Source organism: Syngnathus typhle, linkage group LG5 (genome assembly GCF_033458585.1).
Source record: "Syngnathus typhle isolate RoL2023-S1 ecotype Sweden linkage group LG5, RoL_Styp_1.0, whole genome shotgun sequence".
Classification (NCBI taxonomy): Eukaryota; Metazoa; Chordata; class Actinopteri; order Syngnathiformes; family Syngnathidae; genus Syngnathus; species Syngnathus typhle.
In genome coordinates this window covers 20711628-20732234 of record NC_083742.1, presented here as the reverse complement: position 1 = coordinate 20732234, position 20607 = coordinate 20711628, and the positions used below count along the sequence as shown (strand labels likewise).

The following is a 20607-nucleotide window of genomic DNA, read 5'->3' as shown; positions in this document are numbered from 1 at the left end:
CTTACGCTGCGCCTCCTGCACGGGCAAAAAGCGGCGCCGAGGTCATCGACGCGGCCGTCGACGAGGTCGAGGTCGGTTACCTGCGCCTTGTTCTTCACAAACAAAAGGGCAGCGCGGGGAAGCGCCAACTCAAACAGGAAGTCGTAAGAGGGGGCGGAGCCCGGCGAATCGGGGCAGGCAGGAGGAGGGGCTAAGTCGGACACGGGGGGGATTTGGCGGCGGGTGGGCGTGGAGGTGAGGGGGAGGGAAGGCAGGGAGGAAGAAGGGCGGGGCTGCGCTGGGCAGGCCGGGCCTGCTGGAGAGAAAAGAAAAGGTCAGAGGGGAGAGGGGACAGGCGGCGCTGGCTGGGCGGGTCCAATGATGCAGAGAGAGAGTGGGATAGTCAAAGGGGTGTGTTGACAGTGCGTGCGATGAATGGATGGATGGATGGATGTCTTGGGCGGAGCATCCAATCAAAGGTGATGGGCGTAGCTTCGGGGCGGAGCCCGGCGCTTGAGCTCACCTTCAACGGCATGGTCAAGCGCTGGCCCCACGTCCTCCATCCTGATGGGCTGCTCTCGGCCCTGCGGGAAGTGACAGAAGCTCAGCCTGTTGCTCCTCCAAAAGACAAGGCTGGAAAAGAGGCACCTGGGAAACGTCTGCACGCCGGGCGCTGTCTGAACCGTCGTCGCCTGTGGCTGGGCCCGTGCACGGCGATGCACATTTTGCACCTGAACACACACCAAGCACGTAGACAAGCATGCACATATATGCTGGATGTGTGTGTGTGTGTGTGTGTCACCTGAAAGAGTGTTGTTTCTATTCAGGGGGTGGTCGGGGCTTACGGCCACCTTTTCCGGAGGCGGGGTCGACAAACCACATTGAGAGGAGGGGCTCCATGTGACGTCGAGCTGGACACGTGACCATATCATCATCACCATGAACGTGCAACGGAAACGCCCGTCACATCTGCCACGTCATTCACACGACACGCTACGCACACGCACGTCCGGGCGGTCCACGTGGAGCACACTTTCCGAGAGGGACCAAGTGTGCGTCCGGGCGGCGTCCTCGCTGCCGCACGCTGAGGAGACAACCGGCAGCGGTCAGGGACCGACGGCAAGGTGAAGGGCGCAAGTGACTCACCGCCGACGAGGCAGGTTTGGTCAAGGTGAGTGGGTAGGGGCGGGGCTAGCGTGCGCTCATCACAGGAGGACTCCAGAGGGTCCAGGGAGACTCGGGAGCACTCCACAATGATGTCGTGAACCTCGTAGCCACGCCACCTGATGCCACAAATTGGACATTTCAATAAAATTCTCATCAGTCCGCAGGGTGAATTTGGGCACCGACTGACCTGGAAGGATCCACTTCCGAGTCCTGAGTCCCACTCACCAGCTCAGGATGAACACGCACGTGCTCCAACATTGGCTGACACGGGACCCAAAAAAAGAACATCAACAACATTGGTCACACAGGGTCAACTCGCGCCGTCAACCGTGTACCTTGACCACACGGTGGAAGGTGTCCAGGTTTTCCTTCATGCTGTAGTGCAGGCGCAAGTACGACAGGAAGTTACACGGGAACATTCCGTACAAGCGGTGGAATAAGGCGTACGCTCCGGCGTGAAGGTGGACCAGGTGGGACGCGGGGGCGCGGCCTGTGCGGCGGGCGCAACTCACGTTTACAAGCGCAAATAGGAAAGGGACCAGCTAAGACGCTAACTGCTGCCTGCACGCATCACCGGGGTTTTTGAGGCTCCATGATGCCAGGCGTCCAAAGACGTCAAAGAAGTCATAGATGTGTTGCTTGGCGGCCTGAGGGATCATGGGTAAGAGCGTCACGATCACCAGCACTCCAGGGACCAGCATCATCACGTCGCCGTCGCTCTAAAAGGCACAAGGTGGCAGCTTGCTTGCTATTTCACACGCCATTCCAAGACAAAAGTCAATAAGCAGCCGCGGGCGGCTCTTTCATGCTCTTGGCCTAATGGAGTCTACTGGAGACAACAGCGCAGAGAAGCTTCTTCCCCATCCGCTTGGAGCACACCAGCAGCCTTCAATCCAGAGATGTTCTTCACACGAGTGTGTCTGCGCATGGGTTTAGCGTGCGTGCGTGCGTTTCACCTTGAGGCAGCGCAGCAGCGAGGTGAGCAGAGGGGATCGGCTGACGTGATGAATCCATGGCGGCTGCCCGCTGATCACGTGACCGAGCAGAGTGACGGCGGCCAACCGGCTCGCCGGCCTGGACACCGCCTCATTCAGTTTGTCCAGCAGGGCCTGAGAGGAGCACGCCGACGCACACGGATGGCCATGCTATATTAAAAGGGAGGCTGCACCAATGTGCAGAAAACAACGTGTGCGCGCGCAACCTTGTGCAGAGGTTCTCGGATGGAGGAGAGCAGCGTCAAAGCCGAGGCACACGAAGAAGAGTTCAAGTAGAAATCCACCAGACTGCTGAGCACAGCGCCTCCTTTTTCTGCCAGGACACATTGCCGTCAACATGGCCAACAGCCACACAAAGCCAGTGAAGTGACACAAAGGCAGGCAGGCAGGCAGGCAGGCAGGCAGGCAGGCAGGCAGGCAGGCAGGCCGGCCCCCACGTGCGCATGCAAGCGAGGGAGGTCGAGGCTACTGTCAAGGCCACTCGGATCAGGTAGCGCACCTGAACTCAGCTGGTGGCTAATTGCCGCTCGGCCTTGCTCCGCCTCCTGTAGGTCTGAACTGTCCAATGAGAGCAGGAGCTCACCAATGCTCACCTGCTCCTTGGACATCCTGTGCATACCAAGAAACACACTCACGAATAAACACAAACAGTTTTTATGGATTATGCACAGTTAGGGCAAAATAAGAATCACAACATTAACTCAACCCTCAAAAGTTTGAATGATGCAATAGAGGCGGCAACAGCCATTTCAAATGGAGGTTTAGGTAGTCCACGTCACCATGGTAACCGATCTATTTCAACTTATTTGTCAAGTTAGCCACTTCCTAATATCACGCGCAGCCACCTTTGCTCCGTCACGTGCGCAACAGGCTTGCGCAGCAGCCACTCGGTTAGCCTTGCGCAGAGCTAACATGCTAACAGCTGTCACGCAAACACAAAGCCATTATTGTTATGAAATGGCTTTCGATGAGCCAACCAGCTCCACGGGCGACTCGCGGTGACGTCAACGCGAAGGCGAGCTCGTTGCCGTAAGGTTGAAAGATTTCAAAGTTTGTCTAGTTTTGGGGGTTTTCTTTTACCTTCAGACACGTTGAGCAGAGCAGGACGCCACCATGTTGAGCATCTAATGTCCCGCCCACAACGGGCAATCCGACACCTGCGCCTGTCAATCAATGCTTCGAGCGGCGTTCGCGGCAAGGAGAAAAAGTGTGGAAAAGGCAACACTCGAGTTTTTCTCAAGTGAAAAAAAAAAACCCAAACTAAATGAAGGGTTACGCTCCAGCTCGCCCGTGGGCCGCGACCCTCCTGAGGATGAAGCGGGTCAGAAAATGGATGGATGGAAGTCGATAGCGCTTCATGTGGACGCACTTTATGTTCGCGTTACAAAACCTCACGTTGGCCCGTTCACATACACTAACGGGCCACTGCGGCCACGCAAGGCGCTGCCAGGTCCACTGGGAGCAAATTAGGATTTAACATCTTGCTCGAGGACACTTGGACATGGTCAAACCCACATTTGCGACATTTGCGTGTGCACACGATGCATTTTGTTTGACAGCGATAACAATATCGGCACGCATCCAATGGAAGTGTGCGACCACGTGTAATGATTGACTGGAGACCGATAAAGTAGCAGCATCTGCGCTCGTCCCCACGTCCTCGTGTCACTTGATGTCACATATATATATATATATATATATATATAAAAAAAATAATAATATATATATATATATATATATATATGAGTCGGAACTCTACCCGACTTGGCCTTTGGGCGAGCGTTCGGCTTTGTCACCTCAACCCAGGGTGGCCACCCCCGCGCGTAACCAGGCGCACGCCTTGCTTGCCCATCCAGCTCGGCGGCGGCTATATAAGGCCGTCGCTGCCGAGCGAGCGTGAGAGAAGACAAAGCTGAAGATGAGTGTGACCACCGCGCTGTCGCTGTCGCTTGCGCTGATGAGCATCTCCCTCTCGTCGGTGTCGTCCGCAAAGGTTGGCAAAGGGTTGGAAATTCCGAGTCCGCTCGCGTTGACTGTCACGACGCGTGCGCGCGCCCGCGCGCAGCTGAGGGTGGTGCAGACGGAGAGCGGCAGCGTTCAGGGTACCAACAAACGCACGGGACTGTTCACGTCCGTGGACGTGTTCAAAGGGATCCCCTTCGCCGCTAGTCCCGGACTGTGGGAGAAACCGAAACCCCATCCAGGATGGGACGGTAGGTCAAGGGACCTTTTCGGAGCCCCGCCTCGTCTTCGAGCGTGAGGAAACAAATGTTTGTTTGCTCCTCTTGCCTGAACCGCGGCAGAACTTGAAGCGCTTCGCCCCTAAAACGCTCGCCGTTTGTGTGCGTAGGGGTGCTGAAGGCCAGCAAGTACGCCGAGCGCTGCCTGCAGGTGTCGCTGTTGCAGACCAAGACTCGCGGCAGCCTGGATTGCCTCTACCTCAACATTTTTGTGCCTCAAGCGAGCAAACGTACGTAGCCACTCACATCACGTCACGGCTGATGGCACATCAGCTCTTGCACCTCGTCACGTCGGACGCCGCCGTGTCACGTATCTGGTGTGACGCCAGATTTGATTTCAGAAATCCACCTGGGATGTCCCAGCAGATGACACGCGCGCAAGAGTTCGCATCTGGCGTCGCACCAGTTTTTTTCCAAACACGCGCGCGCACACAGGCACATGTACGTCGTCATATACGGGAATCGAACTTACAGCACAGGTCACGCGTGATGTAACACGAGAGCTCTTCACATCTGGTCCTGAGGACCGGGTTCATAAAAGCACGCTTGCACGCACGCTTGCACGCGCCCACGCACGCTTGCACGCACGCACACCCACGTGCAAGGTGATGGCCCAAGTCAACGGTCCTGCGTGTGCGGCGGGTCAGTGTCGTCCAACCTGCCCGTCATGGTGTACCTGTTCGGAGGGGCCTTCCTGCTGGGGGCGTCCAACGACTTGGCCATCCTGGGAGACTCGCTGTACGACGGCAAGGAAATGGCCGAGCGCGGGAAGGTCATCGTGGTGTCGGCCAACTACCGCGTTGGAACCTTGGGCTTCCTCAGCAGCGGAGACGCGCGCATGCCAGGTGCGCAAATGGCTGCAAATCGTTCGTTCACGCATGCACTGGAGAGCTGCGGAGGAGTAGCCTGGGCAGGTCGAGGTAACTGGTGCATGTGTGTGTGCGTGTACCTCAGGGAACTACGGTCTGTGGGACCAGCACGCCGCCATCTCCTGGGTGCGAAGGAACATTGCCGCATTTGGAGGAAACCCGGACAACATCACCATATTTGGACAGTCGGCAGGGGCCGCCAGCGTCAGCTTCCAGGTGACCTCGCTAACCCTTAGACAAATTGAATTGGTTGGGCCAGGAAAAGAGAGATGATATCGTTAGCCGCCATGCTAAGTGACAGCGGTGGTGCGTGTAGATGTTGTCCCCGTACAGTAAAGGTTTGTTCCGGCGAGCCATCACTCAGTGCGGCGTGGCCTTGAGTCCTTGGGCTCTGCAGAGGGAACCCATGGCAATCACCAAGAAGGTAGCCAACGCATCACTTCCTCTTTGTCCTTATCAGCGATCACACAATGGCCATTTGCTGCAGATCGCCCGTAAGGTCGGCTGTTACCGGAGCGACGAGGACTTGATGTTGGCGTGTCTTAAGATGACCGACCCGGTGGGTCTCACCATGGCGGGAAAAATTGACATCCTGCAACTGTTGGGCAACGGTGAGGACGGACGGGGACGGACGGATGGACGGGCGCCCCCCCCCCCCCCCCCCCCCAGTGAGGTTAAAGCTCCTCCGCGGCCTTTGTAGGCGTGGTCATGGATCTCTTGGAACACGCCCCCGTGGTGGACGGTGACTTTCTCCCTGACCAGCCCGCTCGCCTTTTTCACAACGCCGCCGACGTGGACTACATGGCCGGCGTCAACTCCATGGACGGGCACATCTTTGCGGGCGTCGACGTGCCCTCCATCAACCGCAGGAATGCAAACACCACCGTGTGAGCCCCATGGCGTACCGACCGACGTTGGTCAAGATGAAACCTTAAGCCAAATCTTGGTCGTCCCCGTCAGGGAGGACGTGAGGGGGCTCCTGATGGGCCTGACCAAAGAAAAAGGGACGGCGGCCGTGGAATCGGCATTCGGCGTCTACTCCGCCCACTGGGGCTCGGCCCCGGATCCGGCGGCGGTGAAGAAGACGGTGGCTGACATCGAGACCGACTTCCTGTTCCTGGTGCCGACCCAGACGGCGCTTCAGCTCCACGCCAACCAAAGCGGGTCAGTCCCCAAGGGGCTTTCAGAGGCTGAAAAGTTGCCCGAGTTGAGCCCGTTTCTGTTCCTCAGCTCTGGCCGCACCTTCTCCTACCTGTTCAATATGAAGACGCGCATTCCGGGCTTCCCCCGTTGGGTGGAGGCGGAGCATAGCGAGGACCTACAGTATGTCTTTGGCAAGCCTTTTGCGACACCGCTCATCTACTTCCCGCGACATCGCGACCTGTCCCGATACATGATTGCATACTGGACCAACTTTGCCAAGACCGGGTACGGTGGTAGCCCACCTCAGAGTGGTTGAGACGCTCCCATTTCAAGTCAAGTCAAGTTAAGTCAAGGCAAGTCAAGTCTTTCCTTCTTTGTCTTTGTGTCTCCCCGCTCGGTGTCCAGCGATCCCAGTCAAGGAAACACTAAGGTTCCGGTCCCGTGGCCCGCCTTTGGCAAAACCCGTCGTCCCTTCCTGACCATCAACCACAAGATGACCAAGTCGTCCGTCGGGTCTCTGTTCACTCGCCGTTCACTCGCCGAGTTCCCGTCGATAGCGGCCGCTAAGGTGCTCTCTTCTCTGTCTCGCCAGCTACGACCTGAGGCAGAGCTACGTCGCCTATTGGACCGAGACGTACGGCGCCCTGCCGTCAGCGCGGCCAGCGTGACCCCGACGCACCCGAGACTACGACCGCCTTTTGAGCGGCTAGCGAGACGACGAGCTACGAGGCGCTATGTTGCCCGATCAAACTTTGATTGCTTCAGCAAATCCAATAAAATCCCTTGAAGTGAAAGGAGCGGCGACACTTTTCAAGGATGTCCGCGTCAAGCCATCAATTCATCAGTAGTAGAGAAATTGAAGTCTCGACTGGCACCTTCAAGGACCCCGAGCGCTCTCTTTTGGCCAATGTGTCCTTGGCGAACGCAGGCGCTGGCACGAGACAAAACTCGGGTCAATCTCTATTCTTCTTTTAGGGACTGTTTTCATCTGCAAGTGGCTGCTGGTCACAACAAACAAGCTCAGTGACGAGGCGAGAAAAGACGACTTGGCCTCAGAAAAGCAGCGCGGCCTCTAGACTATAGAGCTGCCACACGCGCGGCAGCGAAGATGGCCACGCTTTGCTCCGCCTGGGTGTTCAACGCCGCCGACCGGGGTTGCGTGTGGGTTCTCGCGTGCAAATTGAGCCACGCTCAAGATGCACTCTCTCTGCATGCCAGCACACACACACACACACACACACACACACATTCTTGGGACCTTCAACTTTTCCTTCAATATGCACGGCCGCTGTTGTGGTCTTTCTCGGCAGGAGATGTCGAGAATCATATTTTGACTCGACTTTTCGTCCTTTGGCGCTCGGCATATGAGGGAGACTTCGCCGTCCGTGCAAATTTGAATTTACCTGCTGGAAAAAATCCAAGGCGCCCATTTGTCCATCGCCCGTCCACATATTCAACAACAAATAGGCAGACAATGGGAGTCACGGACCTGCGTGCAGCCGGCCAACGCAAAATTCAAGGAAAACACTTTGTTTCGTTTGTGCCGTATAAAATTTGTGCTGCAACGTTCTCTTAGTTATGAGAGATTATTGCACAGGTCATCCAGAGTTCACCCAGCCCCCCCCCAACATTTACTGCCAAATGGACCCAAAATGGTGCCGTTCGTTTGTGCTGTCACGGTGTTTAGTGTCTTCTTGAATTTAGGTTGTAAGATCCAGGACCTACTGCGACCGAGGTCTCACTTTTTGGCAGGAAAGTAACTCTTGGAGCACGCCTGTACATGTTTCAACCCAAACTTGATTTGAGAACTTGCTGAGGTCAGCCACCCTGCGTCCTGTCAACAGCGGCCGGTCGTTTCTCAGACACCCCGTCGTCCACCCCATTCTACTCCTTCAACGTTGTCGTGCGGCGGGCGGGTCACAATTGTGCGTAGCTTCTGGTACGTCGTTTTTCTCGCGAAAATAAGATGGCAGCCAGATCCGATTTGGACTTGTCAAAGATGAGTACGATTTTGACTCTCACATAGAAACTGGGAAAAAAATATTTTACGAGTTTGTCTTCAACCAATTCAAAATAAATCAACACAAGGGAGAACAACAAAGCTCCTTTTCAGTATTCCACGTTTTAATGTGACCATCCATTTTCACGTGACATCACAATCTAGAACTCGTCCCATTACAACATGATGGTGAACTTGGTCTGGAAAAGTGCTCACCACGCAGCTGAACGAGCACAACACGCAGGACGTCGGCGTGTCTATTCTCATTTTGTCACGGCATGTCGACGTCGCGCATATACAAGTTGCGTGTCCGTGGAGACGTCCGTACGTTGGCATGCAGATGGAAGGCAGAGCGTGGCGCATTGAGACGTTGCCGACGTCAAATGTCGGCAACGTCAAAGGTGCTGGCTCTGGCGTGGCCCACCGGTGGCTGTCAGCTGCGCTCTTTGCTTTTGGCGAAGGTTCCCAGCTGTTTGGTGTTGACGTCCTTAAGCTGCTCCAGCTGCCGCTGAGCTCGCCGGAACAAATACTCGATATGCATCACGTCGGTCTTCTTGATGCCGGCGTTCTCACGGAACTCGTCTCGGATGCGGGGCAGGAAGCCCGGCTTGTCTCGCCCAGCCCGCAGGAACTGTCGGTACAGGGCCAAGACCTGCGTTTGCAGCTTGCTGTGCCGCGCCATCTGCGATGCCCGCGGAAGACGCCAGAAGCTCCGCAAACGTCTCAAATGTCCAGGGAAGCTTCGACCCAGAACGCTTCGACCCAGGTGAGCTCGGGCTGGCTGAGCTCGGACTGGCTGAGCTCGGGCTGGCTGGCTGGCTGGCTGGCAGGAAGTAGAAAACAATTTCGGATGCTAGGAAGCGGTGAGGATGCTACTGGGTAACCATGGTAACTGAGTCTGCCAAGTCAACGGCCGGTCTGGACAAGATTTAAGTCAATGGTTTTAATCATTACTCAGTGCTTCGTCTTTCTTTTCAATGACATGGGGACACATCCTGAAAAGCAATAGGCGCCAAACTAATCGCGTGATGACGAATCAGCGGTTGACATTATTCGTGTGTTTGTACATGATGTAGTTGGAGAAGAACAGACAGTACAAATGAGCGACGAATTAAGAGTGTCGGGAAGGAGAAGGTGTTGCGCGCGCGAATTGACTTGTTGAAAGAAACAAAACAGACGTCAGGCAGACCAACGACTTACTTTAACTCACCGCTTGATTGTCAGTCAGCAGCAGTTTGACGACGTCATTGAGTTGGTCCAAAGGACAGACGGCCTTCTCGACATTAGCTCACTCGTTAGCCTAGCCAAGTTGGCATGTTGAGAATGAGAGCCCGCGTACGTACTTCTGATTCCTTCTTTCAAAATAAAATGCCACTAGCTTCGAATTCGCTGAACAAAGACGGGGACATGCGTGGAAACAACGTGATATCCAATTTCCACCGCTTCCCCTACCCCCCACACACCCACATTTGTCTCCGATTCTCTAACATGAGCATATCAAAGTTGTTGTTTTGTAAAAGTTGAAGGTGAAGGCCAATGTACGTCCGGTAGCGTGATGACGTCTCAAATATCAAAACAGCGCACATTTGACAGCAAGCGGAAAATCAGGTCCGTGGAAGTCTTTCTACTCTTTACTGAAATGTTGCATTCCAAAAATGCCGGCGGCCGATCGATCATCTCATCTGATGGTCATGATTGACTTTTCACTTCGCTGACCCTTTGCGGCCGGCCGGCCGGCGCGCACTTCTGCTAGTAAGAGGATTGAAAAGAAGGCAAGGCCACTGACGAGTACATGTTGCAGCTTATGAAATGATTGTTTGCATACACATGAATAACATTGAACTTATTATGATATTTACAGTATCATTCTTTTTTCTTATCACAACGAACTAAAAATGATGAGACTTTTTACTTTGCGTGCGTTCTGCGGCTTTGCAAACGACCCCATACTGGTCAGGGAAGATTTCATTCAAAACGAACTGCTTGCCAACGTGGCCCAACTCCGCTGCTCTCCATCAGAGGCGCGCGGCAGCTGCCGACGGGAGGCCCGTGAGGCGGACCGGAGCCCCGTGAGGCGGACCGGAGCCCCGTGAGGCGGACCGGAGCCCCGTGAGGCGGACCGGAGCCCCGTGAGGCGGTCGGGCGTGCGTGCGTCACATGGAGACGATGGCGGCGGAGCAGGTGGAGGCGCAGGTGGAGCGTCTGCTGGGCGGCCTCGGCTGCGAGGTGGCGCCGTGCGACGTCGGCCTGGAGCAGAGCAAGCCGGCGTCGCTCGGGAACAACGTCACCTACATCGTGTGCGCCGTCATCTTCAACGACACGGTGGATGACGCACGCCGGCAAAAAGGCCAACGCCGCTCGCCGTCGTTACCCGAGTGTTTGTGTGCGACAGGAGGAGATTCTGATGGTCCAGGAGGCCAAGCAGGACTGCTACAAGAAGTGGTACCTGCCGGCGGGGAGGGTGGAGGTCGGCGAGAGTCTTCAAGAGGCGCTGCGGAGAGAGGCGAGTGCAAACGTCGCCACCGCCGCCAGCCAGGCGCCGACTCCAGCCAATCAGCTCCCTGTGCAGGTGAAGGAGGAAGCGGGCTTTGAGTGCCGGCCAATCACCTTGCTGCTGATCCAGGAGCAGGGACCTCAGTGGATCCGCTTTATCTTCCTGGCCGAGATCACGGGTGAGCCGTCCCGAGTGGCGCCGCCCCAGTCGCGCCGCCCGAGTCGCGCCGCCCGGGTCGCGGACGCCAACACTCGCCTTGCTTTTCCCCCCGTCTGCCTTTCCAGGTGGGAGCATCAAGACTTTGCTGTCGGCGGATCGGGACTCTCTCCAGGCCACCTGGTGGGACCGACGTGCCCCTCTCCCGCTGAGGGGCCGGGACATCCTGCGACTCATCGACTTGGGGCTCAAGTGAGACCCGCTTGCGTTTACGAGCCAAGTGCTCTCGGACTCGCTTCCGAGTCGTCGTGCTTTTGGACTCGTTTGGCCTCGGACCCTTCGCGGCCTGGCGCTCGTCGCCTTTTGACTCTTCTCTCTCTCGGGCCGGTTTCGGCATCCGTTCAGGTACCGCCGCGACGCCTGGCATCCCGTCACTCTGCCTCTGGACACCGGCTGCCGCCACGTGGTCCAGAGGCTGGTGCTGATCTTCAGCGCTGACTCCAACGTCTGGCTCCTGCTGGTCAAAGGTAGACCCCCCCCCCCCGCCTGCCGATCGGGAAGCCCTTTTTGCCGCCATTGAGGCGTGTCAATGCCGTGTCCCTCAGGCCCCCGGCCCCACCTCCCCACGGCGGCGGCCTTGAAGACTCACGCCGTCACGTGGGCGGCCGACACGGTGGCGCGGGACGCCGTGCCGTCGGCGTACTACGAGCACAACGTCAACACGCTAGGCGTGTTGAGCCTGCAGCATGACGGACGGCAACACGGAAAGACGGACGGCGTGTGCTTCGACACGCTGGTGGCCCTGCAGCCCGACGGCGTGGCGCGCCGGGAGGACGGCACCGGGATCCCGCCGGCGCCGCCTGTTCGGGGGCCGCCGCCCGTGGAGAACCCGCGCTACGTCTGGCACCGGGTCCTGTCGCCCGGGCTCAGGGACAAATTGCTGGAGAAGAGCGCCACGGCCGCCATTCTGCCCATGCACAGCCTTTACTGATGACCGCCAGTCGCCACGTGAAGGCCGCCGTCCGGCGCCAAAGCTGATGTCCCTGATAAATGTCCACTTGACGTCTCTGCATGTTTCAAGCACAATTCATTCCAATCAATACAGCAAGTCAATACAGCAACTTTGCATGTTCACAGACAAAAATGTGAAGACAGTCTTGGGAAATTGTGTGTGTGCGTGCGTGCAAGCTTTGTGATCACGTTTCCTCGCTTGTCTTCTTGCTCACGTTGAGGGGAAAAGTGTGTTGTTCAACTTTTACAATGACTAAACTTTGTCTCGAACAACGAACGAGCTTGCCCTCTAACTTGATTTTTCACACGACGCCATTAAGCGGAAGGCGGTGTGTTCCTCGTTCCGTAGGGCTGACTTGCAACATTAGTGAAAACGATGGAACCTCTGCTGGTCACATCGACTATTACAGTTTCCCGGAACAAACTCCTTTTTCGACGCATCACTGGGGCCACAAAAGGGAGACCACAAATTTGCTTCTTTTACTTTGTGCTGGGTTTTCACAACACGTGACAAGCGTGACGGACGACTTCTTGAGGGCACTTTTGCTTGAAAACAGAGGAAGCTTTCCTCAAACACAACTGCCTTGTTTGTCCCATCGAGCACGGCTACTTACGTTCCGTTTGCGCCGCATGGTAAAGGAGCGTTAGATGAAGGAAGGAAGGAAGGAAGGAATGAACTCACCTGCGCTGTGGAGATGGCGACACGCGCCTGCCTGTCTTGTGTGCAGGCACCATGAGTTCGATTCCCACATAGGACGGTGTGCATGTGTGTGACTTGAAAAACAACAACAAAAAGTTCACCTGCGCTGGCCGTGTGCTGACTTCCTGCCCGATTCTGGGCGTGGCTTCTTCACGCTCTATTTTCCTTTTCAGTACTGAGCGATGATGATGGCAGATACCTCGAGTATACTTTTAATACATCCACTTTTATTGAAAAAAAATGTGAACAGAGAGCATTCATGACGATTTGCCAACGTGTCCGGCTGCTTGGGTGGAGCGCCGGTCAAACAACAACCAAAATATACAAAGTTCTCGTTTTGGTTGAAAAGCTGCCCCTGATCAGCGCGTCAAGAGATACGTTACGCTATTGCCCAACCACGGGTGACTTCATCTGTTGCGTGATGTCACGATATTGCGCAATCACGTGTGACTTCATCCGTTGCGCGATGCCATGCCCGGTATGGCGCACCACCGGGACCTCACACGTTTACCATCGCAGGCAAACAACATTAAAAAAACCAATCTTCTATATACGCTCAAATCGGCTGAAGGTGAAGAAGGTCCCGCGGGGTGCGTCGATTTGGCGTTAGTGCACCGACGCCTCCTGGAGCTTAAGGGCCGAGTCTGCGTCCTCCTCAGGCGGCGCGTTGTCGCTGAAGAGGGAGTAGGGCGGCGTCTGGCGCGCTTCGATGATGAGCACGCCCTCGGGCGACAGCGAGGCGAACACCGTTAGGGGGTCCACGTCCGTCGGGATCCTGTGTGTGTGGGGGAGGGGGGGGAGCACGCGCACACACACAAAACGCGCTCAAGTTTAGCACGGAAACATCGCAAAATGTCCTTGTCCTTCTAAAATGAACTTTGTACTCCAAACCTGAGCACCTTTGATCGTATGGCGACAAAGTTGTCCGCATTCCCAAAACGGGCTTGAAAAGGTTAGAGCGGGAGATCCGCGCAAAAGGTTTTGCCAAATAAGGCCATCACGGCCGACACGAGAGTGAGGAGAGCAGAGTGGAGAGGACGGAGAAAGGGGCGCCAGACGCTCCGCTGGAAACATCACCTCACTCGCCTATTTATAGTGGCCAATTGGGTGGGGGCCATCCAAGCAACAGCTGAGGCTGGATGAATCTTCCCTGAGATGGGCTTGAGCGCCGAGCCGAACAGAACACATGGCAACAATTTGTTTGCTGCATGTCTTTGCTCTTTTTCTTTTCATTTTCTCCTCATTTTGTACGCGCCTCGAGTTGAAAGCCAAATGGCACAATGAGCCGTTTCTCACTTGGCAAGGGGAACGCGCCAACGCGGGTTCCAGCGCCGACGCGGGTTCCAGCATTAGCCGCGATGCAACGTGCACATTGTGCGCATTGCAAATCAGCCGAGCTACTTGGGGACAAAAGTCAACGATTGCGCCGTTGAAAGTCGTTTGTTGACGCTGCCACGAGTGACAGAGGGGAATTTTAGCAGCCCGTCCGTCCACGCAGGCCCGATTGACACATAGCTGTTTGTTTGTTTGTCTGTCTGTCTTGTCTTCTGCGCGCGCTACTCAGCCGCATGTGTTTGACGTCATGCACCCGCACAAAACCCGACTCACTGGATCTTCTTGGTGAAATTCTTGGTGACGATGCCGCCTTCCTCCTGCTTCTCTTCATGTTTTCCTGCAGGGAAAAAGACAAGCGCAGTGCTCAGAGAACACAGAAGGTGCAAATTTCAGGATGGGCTCCGTATTTTGTTTGCTTTTGGAAGGAGCCCTGGAAAGACAAAAGGGCTGACTTTCTTTTCAGGCATGACTTGACCCGAATCAAGGCCAAGGTTTCCTGACTGATGCTGGTCCAATCGATCAGGATCAAACGGGCCTTCCGTTTCTAAGCGGGCTGGCCGGCCGGGCACCAAGCAACCCCCCCCAAGCGACAGCTGCTGACTGACCCAGCAGACCGCTTGCACAATCAAGGAGGGGGGGCGGCTCTTGGATATGACACGGTCCCTGGAATTGGCCAAAGCATTCAACTTTGCCCATTCCTAGTGCGAGCGCAGTCAACAACTGGCAACTTCCGGAACATTCTGTCCGGCGCTTTGATGGCAGCGGGCTGTTTGTCTGACTCGACTCGGCTCGGCTCAGCTCGGAGCTAAATCCGGCTCGCCGCCGGGGGAGCGACATCAACGCTCGAGGAATGCAACGCAACAGGTGTCCGAGTTCCAGCCGACATGCAGTCACCGCCGCCACCCAGAAGTCATTCGGCGAGCCGACACGCTCGCTGTCACCTCTTGCGAAATTGTAGTCGTGCAAAACAACGCCAGCTTGCAATGGGTCATCTCACGTGGTGCCAGAAGCCCACCGCAGGCCCGCCCGCCGCAGGCAGGCCCGTGGAACCCAACTCACACAAGCTATTCATTCAATGAAATGGCAAGTCCAACAAATTAGCCAAAATGACAATATGTTGTGAGAGCGAGAAAATGGATGACAAACGATCTGGAAACTTAAATGACAAAACTGTAACTGAAGATGGCAAGAATAAATGGGAAATTCCCCTTAAATGACTTCTTTCGTCGTTCGTAAAACTTCCATAAAGGTCAAGGCAATAAGGCACGATTTTCGTTTTCTTCCAGAGTTAAGAATGGTTTCCGATGAGAGCGAATGTAAAAAAAAAAAAAAGAAAGAAAGACAAAAAGAATACATTTGTAGATGGATGATGACGCGACGCGACGCAGCGCAGCGCAGCGCAGCGCAGCGCAGCCATGGTGCACTTTGACGAGAAAGGCGTGGCCAAATTCCAGCAAAAGCAACAACTCCAGATGTTGCTCACCTGACACTTCGACGAATCCCTCCCTGGTTTTGATGTTGAGCTCGTGCGACTTGAAGCTGTGCACGTTCACGCACACTTTCCACGGGTCCCCCGCCTGGGCGGCAGTGGCGGCGGCGGCGGCGGCGGACGAGGGCTCGAAGAGCGACGGCCCGGACTGGGGCTGACGGCGTTCGGGGAAGGCCGCCCGCAAGCCGCCGCCACCGCCGCCCAGGCGGGAGCCCAGCCGGCCCGGCCTGGCCCAGTCTGGCCAGTCCATGGACAGGTCGTCCGGGAAGGGCGGCATGCCGAAGTCGTCCTCCGCCAGGAAGCGCGAGGTCATCGCGTCTCCGAAAGGGTCGCGCGGAAACCTCTGGCGCCCGCCCACGGCGTAAAAGTCTCCCTCCGACATGTCCGATGCAAGTCAAGAGAAGTTCGGCGACTTGTCGAGCGGTTGCAGGCGCATTGCCATCCAAGTCGGGAGAAGCCAACAAAAAGGAGGAGCCAATGGCCAACCCCGCTGGCTGCGCCATTTTTATAGGGGGCTCCGCTCCACCCACCCCAACCAGCAGGCGTTCTCCAAAGCCCTCGAACCTCGCCGACAACGCCTTGGCCGTCAACTTGGCCTACTTGCGCTCACCCTCCCATCCCCTTCGACGCCGTTCTCAGATCAGCCGTGCGGGCAACAAGCTGGGTTTTTACAGCGTTGGCCCTTTGGCGGAAATGAGTCACACCGGCCAGAATAGAAGACCATGTCAAGACGATCAAGTCAACGGGCCCAAATGAGCGCGCCACGCACGCACACACGCACGCACGCTTTGCCTTTTCCACCTCACAAGAAGCTTTGCTCATCTTTGCGGGTGACGCACGCCCATTTCGCGTCCACGGAACGAATACAAGAAAATCAAGGTCAGTGTTCTATTTTAGCATCATTTTTGCTTTGAGGTTTTTCTCTTTACTAGTACTACCATTTCTAGCAATGATTCACTGTAGGATTTTTAAAAACATTCGTTTTCTCCGAACAGGTTCTTTCAGGGTTTGAGCGTATCAACTCAGGCCGTTGTTTTGTTTCGACAAGTTTTCCCCTTTTTACAGCATCAAAATGAATTTGAAAAAAAAAAAAGACATCAAAATATCCTTCTCAATTGATGTTGTTAAAGGTGTAAAAACATTTGACATTTTTTGATTTGAAAAAAAAAAAAAAGGTGCCGCCATTGCAATTGAATGGAAAAAATCCCACAACAACCCTAAGCCTTCAATGAGGAAAACGCTGCTTGGCTTGAGCTCGTTTATTTGTCAAAAGGGAATAAAAATCGGATGGACGGCCTACATAAACACAACCAACGTTTGTTTGGGCAAATGTACAAATTGACACTTGGTTGGGGGGGGGGGGTGCTCTTTTCAAGCTGCCGACCGCCGGCGGATGACGAAGGCTCCCCTCTGCAGCTGTCCAAGGTAGATCCTCATCTTTGTGCTGTCGCTGGTCTTCCTCACCCAAATCTACACACAACCACAAAAATACACATGAGCGTTTTTTTTTTTTTTTAAATAGAAGGGAGCACCCACCTCATTGGTGGCCACTGAGCTAATGACACAACTGATCTTGGTGTTGTCTTTGGACTCCAGGTAGATGGCCTGGCTCTTGTGGTACCTGGGGAAAGCAAACGCAAAGACTGTTGAGCCTCCGGGGGAAGTTCCGGGCGGCGGACTCACCATCTTTTGTCGTAGTACAGTTTGCCGTCCTCGATGCGAGCCTCGAAGCGCTGCGCCGGGTACTCGGCGGGCGCCGAGGGCATGCGCTCCGGAGACGACGGCGACGCTGCATGGCGGAGAGGGAGGGAGAGAGAGAAGTGCAATGGGATGGGTGGCTCACTCACGGAGATTTGGGCTTTCTACTGGAATCAAAATAGTTTCAAGTGAAAATTGCCCGATGCTGGACGCCCCCCCCCCCCCCCCCCCCCACGCTGAGGCGGGTCCCGCTGCGAGTCGGCCCGTACCTGCTCGTTTCGGCGACTTGAGCTGCAAGACAAAAACGGCGGCTAGACGTTGAGCTGTGAAGGCCAAAGGCCAAAAGGCTTACGTAGCTCGGGGATGACGACCACCTTATTCAATGTCCGGAGATCTTCCATGATCTGGTCGTCTGTGAGCAAATAATTGAGCTGCGGTGGCGACAGTTAAGGTGAGCTGAGGCGAGCTGGAAAAAGGCTAACGGTAGTCCGCCGCACGAGGCAGGCAAAGGATATCAGGCGCCGGCTTGCGTCTCTTGTCTGGAATGGGCACGGGATCGTTGGGTCTTCTCCTCAGCTTGCGCGTCATGATAGGCTTGACCTCCATGGAATCTGAATGAGGAGAAGATGATGAAATGCTGCAATGACCAGCTGGAACTCTTCACCTCACCGCCAGTCAGCTCCATGGTTAACTTCTCGTTCTCAATCAACTTCTTCTTCTCCTCCAGCTCGGCGACGAGATTCTCCTTCAGCTCCACCTTCTTGTCATCAAACTCCTTCACGGCCGCCTCCTTCTCTTTGATGTAGTTTCGCTCCACCTGGTCCGTCTGAACGCCATGCGGGTGGGTCACCACGGGGTACAAAGGGCCTTGACCTACGAGCGGGCAAACTCACCTCCAGGTGCAGAAAGAGATCTGCAAAGCACAAAACAGCAACGTCGTTGTCATGACCCCCCTAAAAATCTCCCAATATCTCAGCTCGGTGTTGTTAAAGCTCAAGACAATTTGCAAGAAACGTGAAGTCGACGCAGGTGAGTTTGACACCTGTGCTTAAGTGCGGCTGGCATTTTAAGGCGGTCCAATTCGGAAACTGGATACTAAGAGTATTTTTGGTCGTGGATGGCCAAGGGACATTGAAAACAAAACCAAGAATCAGCGAGGAGGCCTCCCTCGGACCGCCTCGTGGCTCACCTGCATTGCGCAGCCTCTCTTTGTATTGCTGATCTAACTTCTTCATCCTCTTCTGATACTCCTGCAAAGTGCCTGTAAAGAAAAAAGGATAGGTGATTTTTTTTTTTAGCAGTGGTTTTGTCTGCTTCAGTTAGTCATCAACATTTAAAAGAGGCTGGACAAACAAGCACCTTCTTGCAATTGCTGCAGTTGTCGTTTCAGAGAAGCCAGCTTGTCCTGATACATTCTGTAGAGGATGGATGGACGCACACACGCACACACACAGCAGGTGAGGGAGGACCTCTAACCCGTCCAACGCAAACACCTTGCCAGGAGCTCCGACCCAAGACGTACTGCTCTTTGATTTCCACATAGTCGTCTTCGTCGTGCTTGGCGAGGTCCGTTTCGCTGGCGTCTTCTGTGTCTGCGACGGACGTCGACAAGAGGAGAAGAAGAGGGGGGGGGGGGGGGGAATGTTGTGAAGGCGGCTCGCAGCGGACTAATTGCTAGGAATTGAGCGCAAAACCCCAAAGCTAAGCCTTGACAATGGCTGGAAATTTACGTTAGCTCCGATGCTATTTGGACACGTGCTACAAATGCCACTTAACTATGTGTTTTAACAAGCCACGGCCGGCAATCTTTGCTTCCCCCCCCCCCCCCCCCCCTGGAAGCTTGAGCGCCAAATTCAACCACGGCCAAATCCAAATTCATTCGACAGCAGAATCCATCGTTACTTTCATGTCTGCAGACAAGAAGGCTTGCGCCTAGCACTCGAAACCGAACGGGAGTCCAGTCACGGAGCGAGGGGGTTTGCGGCTCGGTTCGGCCGTCATTTGAAATGGCAAGTGACAAGGAAGTTCCGTGTTTTTGCCGCAAGCAAGGAGAGGCCGGCCGGCCGGCGCCTGTCGGCCGGCTTTTTCTTGTTCGCCTGTCTGTCTACGAAAGCCAATGAGTCAAGTTCGACAAAACAATTTTGCACTCGCTTTGCACGACATTTTAATGACGGACGCCTGAAGATGACACGAGCTCGTAGTGCTTCGTAGTGCTAGCTCGAGTTAGCTCGGTCAGCTGTTTTAAGGACGGCTGTGGGGGTGGCATAGCATTTCCATTTCAACACGAAAGCGGCTCGACCCAAAGCAAGAGTGTGTGTGCGTGAAGTTCTGAGAGCGAACCTGGCTTGGCGCTCATCGTCCTTGACGTCGTCCCGTCTCTTTACTTTGCCTTTCACCGCAATGTCCTCGCGTCTCTTTGAAATCAATGAGTGTTGTGGCGTAGGTGGGTGGCTGGCTGGCTGGCTCGTGAGTGTATATAGCTGTGTGGTGAGGGGAGGGGGGGGGGGGGGCGGTGTACTCTACTAGCCGGTTGTGGAGCTAACCGCTAACGCCTACTTTAGTTTGACTTCACGGATCATTGAGCAATTGTTATGTTATCAATCAACAGAATTAAAGCAGGACACGCGGACGCGATGTTATGTAACAAGGTTAGCTAGCCACTTTGGCCTAATCACCACCACAATTACAAATGGAAGGCATACCCGACTGTTAGCATAAGCCAGCTGATGGCGCTACATCTCGACAGGAATCCCCCCCCGTCCAATACATTTCCAAACACACACCGTCATCGGCATTGCTTAAAGCATGAATCGGAGTAGCGGGGGCAATAGTTGAGCGGCAAATGGGGGGCAAAGCGTGTGATCCTGGCGAGCGAGACAGAGAAGGGTGCCGTTGTCGTTGCAGTTTGTTTTCCTCCCAATATGTCAGTCCGTTTTCTTTTTTTTTTACCTTCTTCGGAGTCTCTCCCTCGAAAGCTGCGCTCGTCGTCGTCGTCAACGCTGTCGAGCTCCTCTTCGTCGTTGTAGTAATCCACCGCGGTCGAGAGCAAAGCGGCGGTAGAAGCCATGGGAAATGGCTCCTTTGACCGACCCCCTAGCTGTGCGTCTGAACGTAAACAAAAGAAGAACGCCGCCTTCCAAAGCCAACTCGCGTTTTAGGTGCTGATGACTTGTGCGCGACGCCGTTCAGCGCCTCCGAAGCAGAGCGGACCCTCAAGCGACAAGCGGTTCACGTAAAAGCCTGTTTGAAAACGGAGCCCTTTTGTGGCAGACGTGGGAAATGTGATATTGCTTTCAATAGAAACTCGTTATTTTGTGTTGAGCAAGCCATTT

General features: G+C 55.1%; 6 protein-coding genes and 1 long non-coding RNA gene across 18 annotated transcripts in view; 3 read left to right on the top strand and 4 right to left on the bottom strand.

Moving 5' to 3' along the window:
- The window catches only part of LOC133154222 (hamartin-like), a 5994-nt gene extending 2620 nt beyond the window's left edge, over window positions 1-3374 (bottom strand). The window contains exons 1-14 of one of the 8 annotated variants that reach the window (XM_061278765.1): window positions 3222-3374; window positions 2641-2750; window positions 2348-2454; window positions 2103-2255; window positions 1721-1865; window positions 1482-1636; window positions 1334-1407; window positions 1126-1262; window positions 981-1063; window positions 782-890; window positions 628-710; window positions 503-563; window positions 81-295; window positions 1-15 (exon numbers count right to left, since the gene is read on the bottom strand). The exon at window positions 1-15 is cut by the window's left edge and continues 137 nt beyond it. In XM_061278765.1, coding sequence (XP_061134749.1) covers window positions 1-15; window positions 81-295; window positions 503-563; window positions 628-710; window positions 782-890; window positions 981-1063; window positions 1126-1262; window positions 1334-1407; window positions 1482-1636; window positions 1721-1865; window positions 2103-2255; window positions 2348-2454; window positions 2641-2749 — 1446 coding nt within the window. In that variant the 5' untranslated portion in view covers window position 2750; window positions 3222-3374. Of the gene's footprint in view, window positions 16-80; window positions 296-502; window positions 564-627; window positions 891-980; window positions 1064-1125; window positions 1263-1333; window positions 1408-1481; window positions 1637-1720; window positions 1866-2102; window positions 2256-2347; window positions 2455-2640; window positions 2772-3221 lie in introns of all 8 variants that reach the window. The other 7 variants (XM_061278762.1, XM_061278763.1, XM_061278764.1 and 4 more) reach the window with 7 other exon arrangements.
- A 655-nt stretch (window positions 3375-4029) lies between these two features.
- On the top strand, window positions 4030-8508 carry LOC133154588 (bile salt-activated lipase-like). 2 transcript variants are annotated; one of them, XM_061279413.1, is made up of 12 exons: window positions 4030-4134; window positions 4207-4354; window positions 4492-4611; window positions 5029-5226; window positions 5336-5466; window positions 5567-5674; window positions 5738-5861; window positions 5951-6137; window positions 6211-6414; window positions 6481-6678; window positions 6799-6906; window positions 6986-8508. In XM_061279413.1, the coding sequence occupies exons 1-12, from the start codon at window positions 4060-4062 to the stop codon at window positions 7059-7061; spliced, it is 1677 nt and encodes a 558-aa protein (XP_061135397.1). In that variant the 5' UTR covers window positions 4030-4059; the 3' UTR covers window positions 7062-8508. The 2 variants fall into 2 exon arrangements, with proteins under 2 accessions (XP_061135397.1, XP_061135396.1); XM_061279412.1 differs by having other exon boundaries at window positions 4045-4354.
- On the bottom strand, window positions 8497-9770 carry sdhaf1 (succinate dehydrogenase complex assembly factor 1). The gene is made up of 2 exons (XM_061279428.1): window positions 9603-9770; window positions 8497-9215 (listed from the first exon to the last, which is right to left on the bottom strand). Exon 2 carries the CDS (start codon window positions 9072-9074, stop codon window positions 8826-8828), a length of 249 nt encoding a protein of 82 aa, XP_061135412.1. The 5' UTR covers window positions 9075-9215; window positions 9603-9770; the 3' UTR covers window positions 8497-8825.
- A 779-nt stretch (window positions 9771-10549) lies between these two features.
- Window positions 10550-12330, top strand: nudt18 (nudix (nucleoside diphosphate linked moiety X)-type motif 18). Its single transcript, XM_061279422.1, has 6 exons — window positions 10550-10714; window positions 10785-10895; window positions 10962-11064; window positions 11171-11294; window positions 11448-11569; window positions 11648-12330. The coding sequence occupies exons 1-6, from the start codon at window positions 10550-10552 to the stop codon at window positions 12031-12033; spliced, it is 1011 nt and encodes a 336-aa protein (XP_061135406.1). The 3' UTR covers window positions 12034-12330.
- A 630-nt stretch (window positions 12331-12960) lies between these two features.
- On the bottom strand, window positions 12961-16109 carry hspb8 (heat shock protein b8). Its single transcript, XM_061279427.1, has 3 exons — window positions 15572-16109; window positions 14362-14425; window positions 12961-13528 (listed from the first exon to the last, which is right to left on the bottom strand). The coding sequence occupies exons 1-3, from the start codon at window positions 15957-15959 to the stop codon at window positions 13360-13362; spliced, it is 621 nt and encodes a 206-aa protein (XP_061135411.1). The 5' UTR covers window positions 15960-16109; the 3' UTR covers window positions 12961-13359.
- A 97-nt stretch (window positions 16110-16206) lies between these two features.
- Window positions 16207-17027, top strand: LOC133154598 (uncharacterized). The gene is made up of 2 exons (XR_009714497.1): window positions 16207-16456; window positions 16573-17027. It is a non-coding gene; the product is annotated as an uncharacterized LOC133154598 (long non-coding RNA).
- Window positions 16822-20366, bottom strand: suds3 (SDS3 homolog, SIN3A corepressor complex component). Of its 4 annotated transcripts, none has more exons than XM_061279423.1 (12): window positions 20225-20360; window positions 18798-18867; window positions 18635-18690; window positions 18465-18536; window positions 18169-18188; window positions 17945-18101; window positions 17791-17886; window positions 17650-17711; window positions 17545-17566; window positions 17261-17366; window positions 17114-17198; window positions 16822-17047 (listed from the first exon to the last, which is right to left on the bottom strand). In XM_061279423.1, the coding sequence occupies exons 1-12, from the start codon at window positions 20340-20342 to the stop codon at window positions 16949-16951; spliced, it is 963 nt and encodes a 320-aa protein (XP_061135407.1). In that variant the 5' UTR covers window positions 20343-20360; the 3' UTR covers window positions 16822-16948. The 4 variants fall into 4 exon arrangements, with proteins under 4 accessions (XP_061135407.1, XP_061135409.1, XP_061135410.1 ...); XM_061279425.1 differs by lacking the exon at window positions 20225-20360 and adding an exon at window positions 19616-19755; XM_061279426.1 differs by lacking the exon at window positions 18798-18867 and having other exon boundaries at window positions 20225-20366.
- Between the last annotated feature and the right edge of the window lie 241 nt (window positions 20367-20607).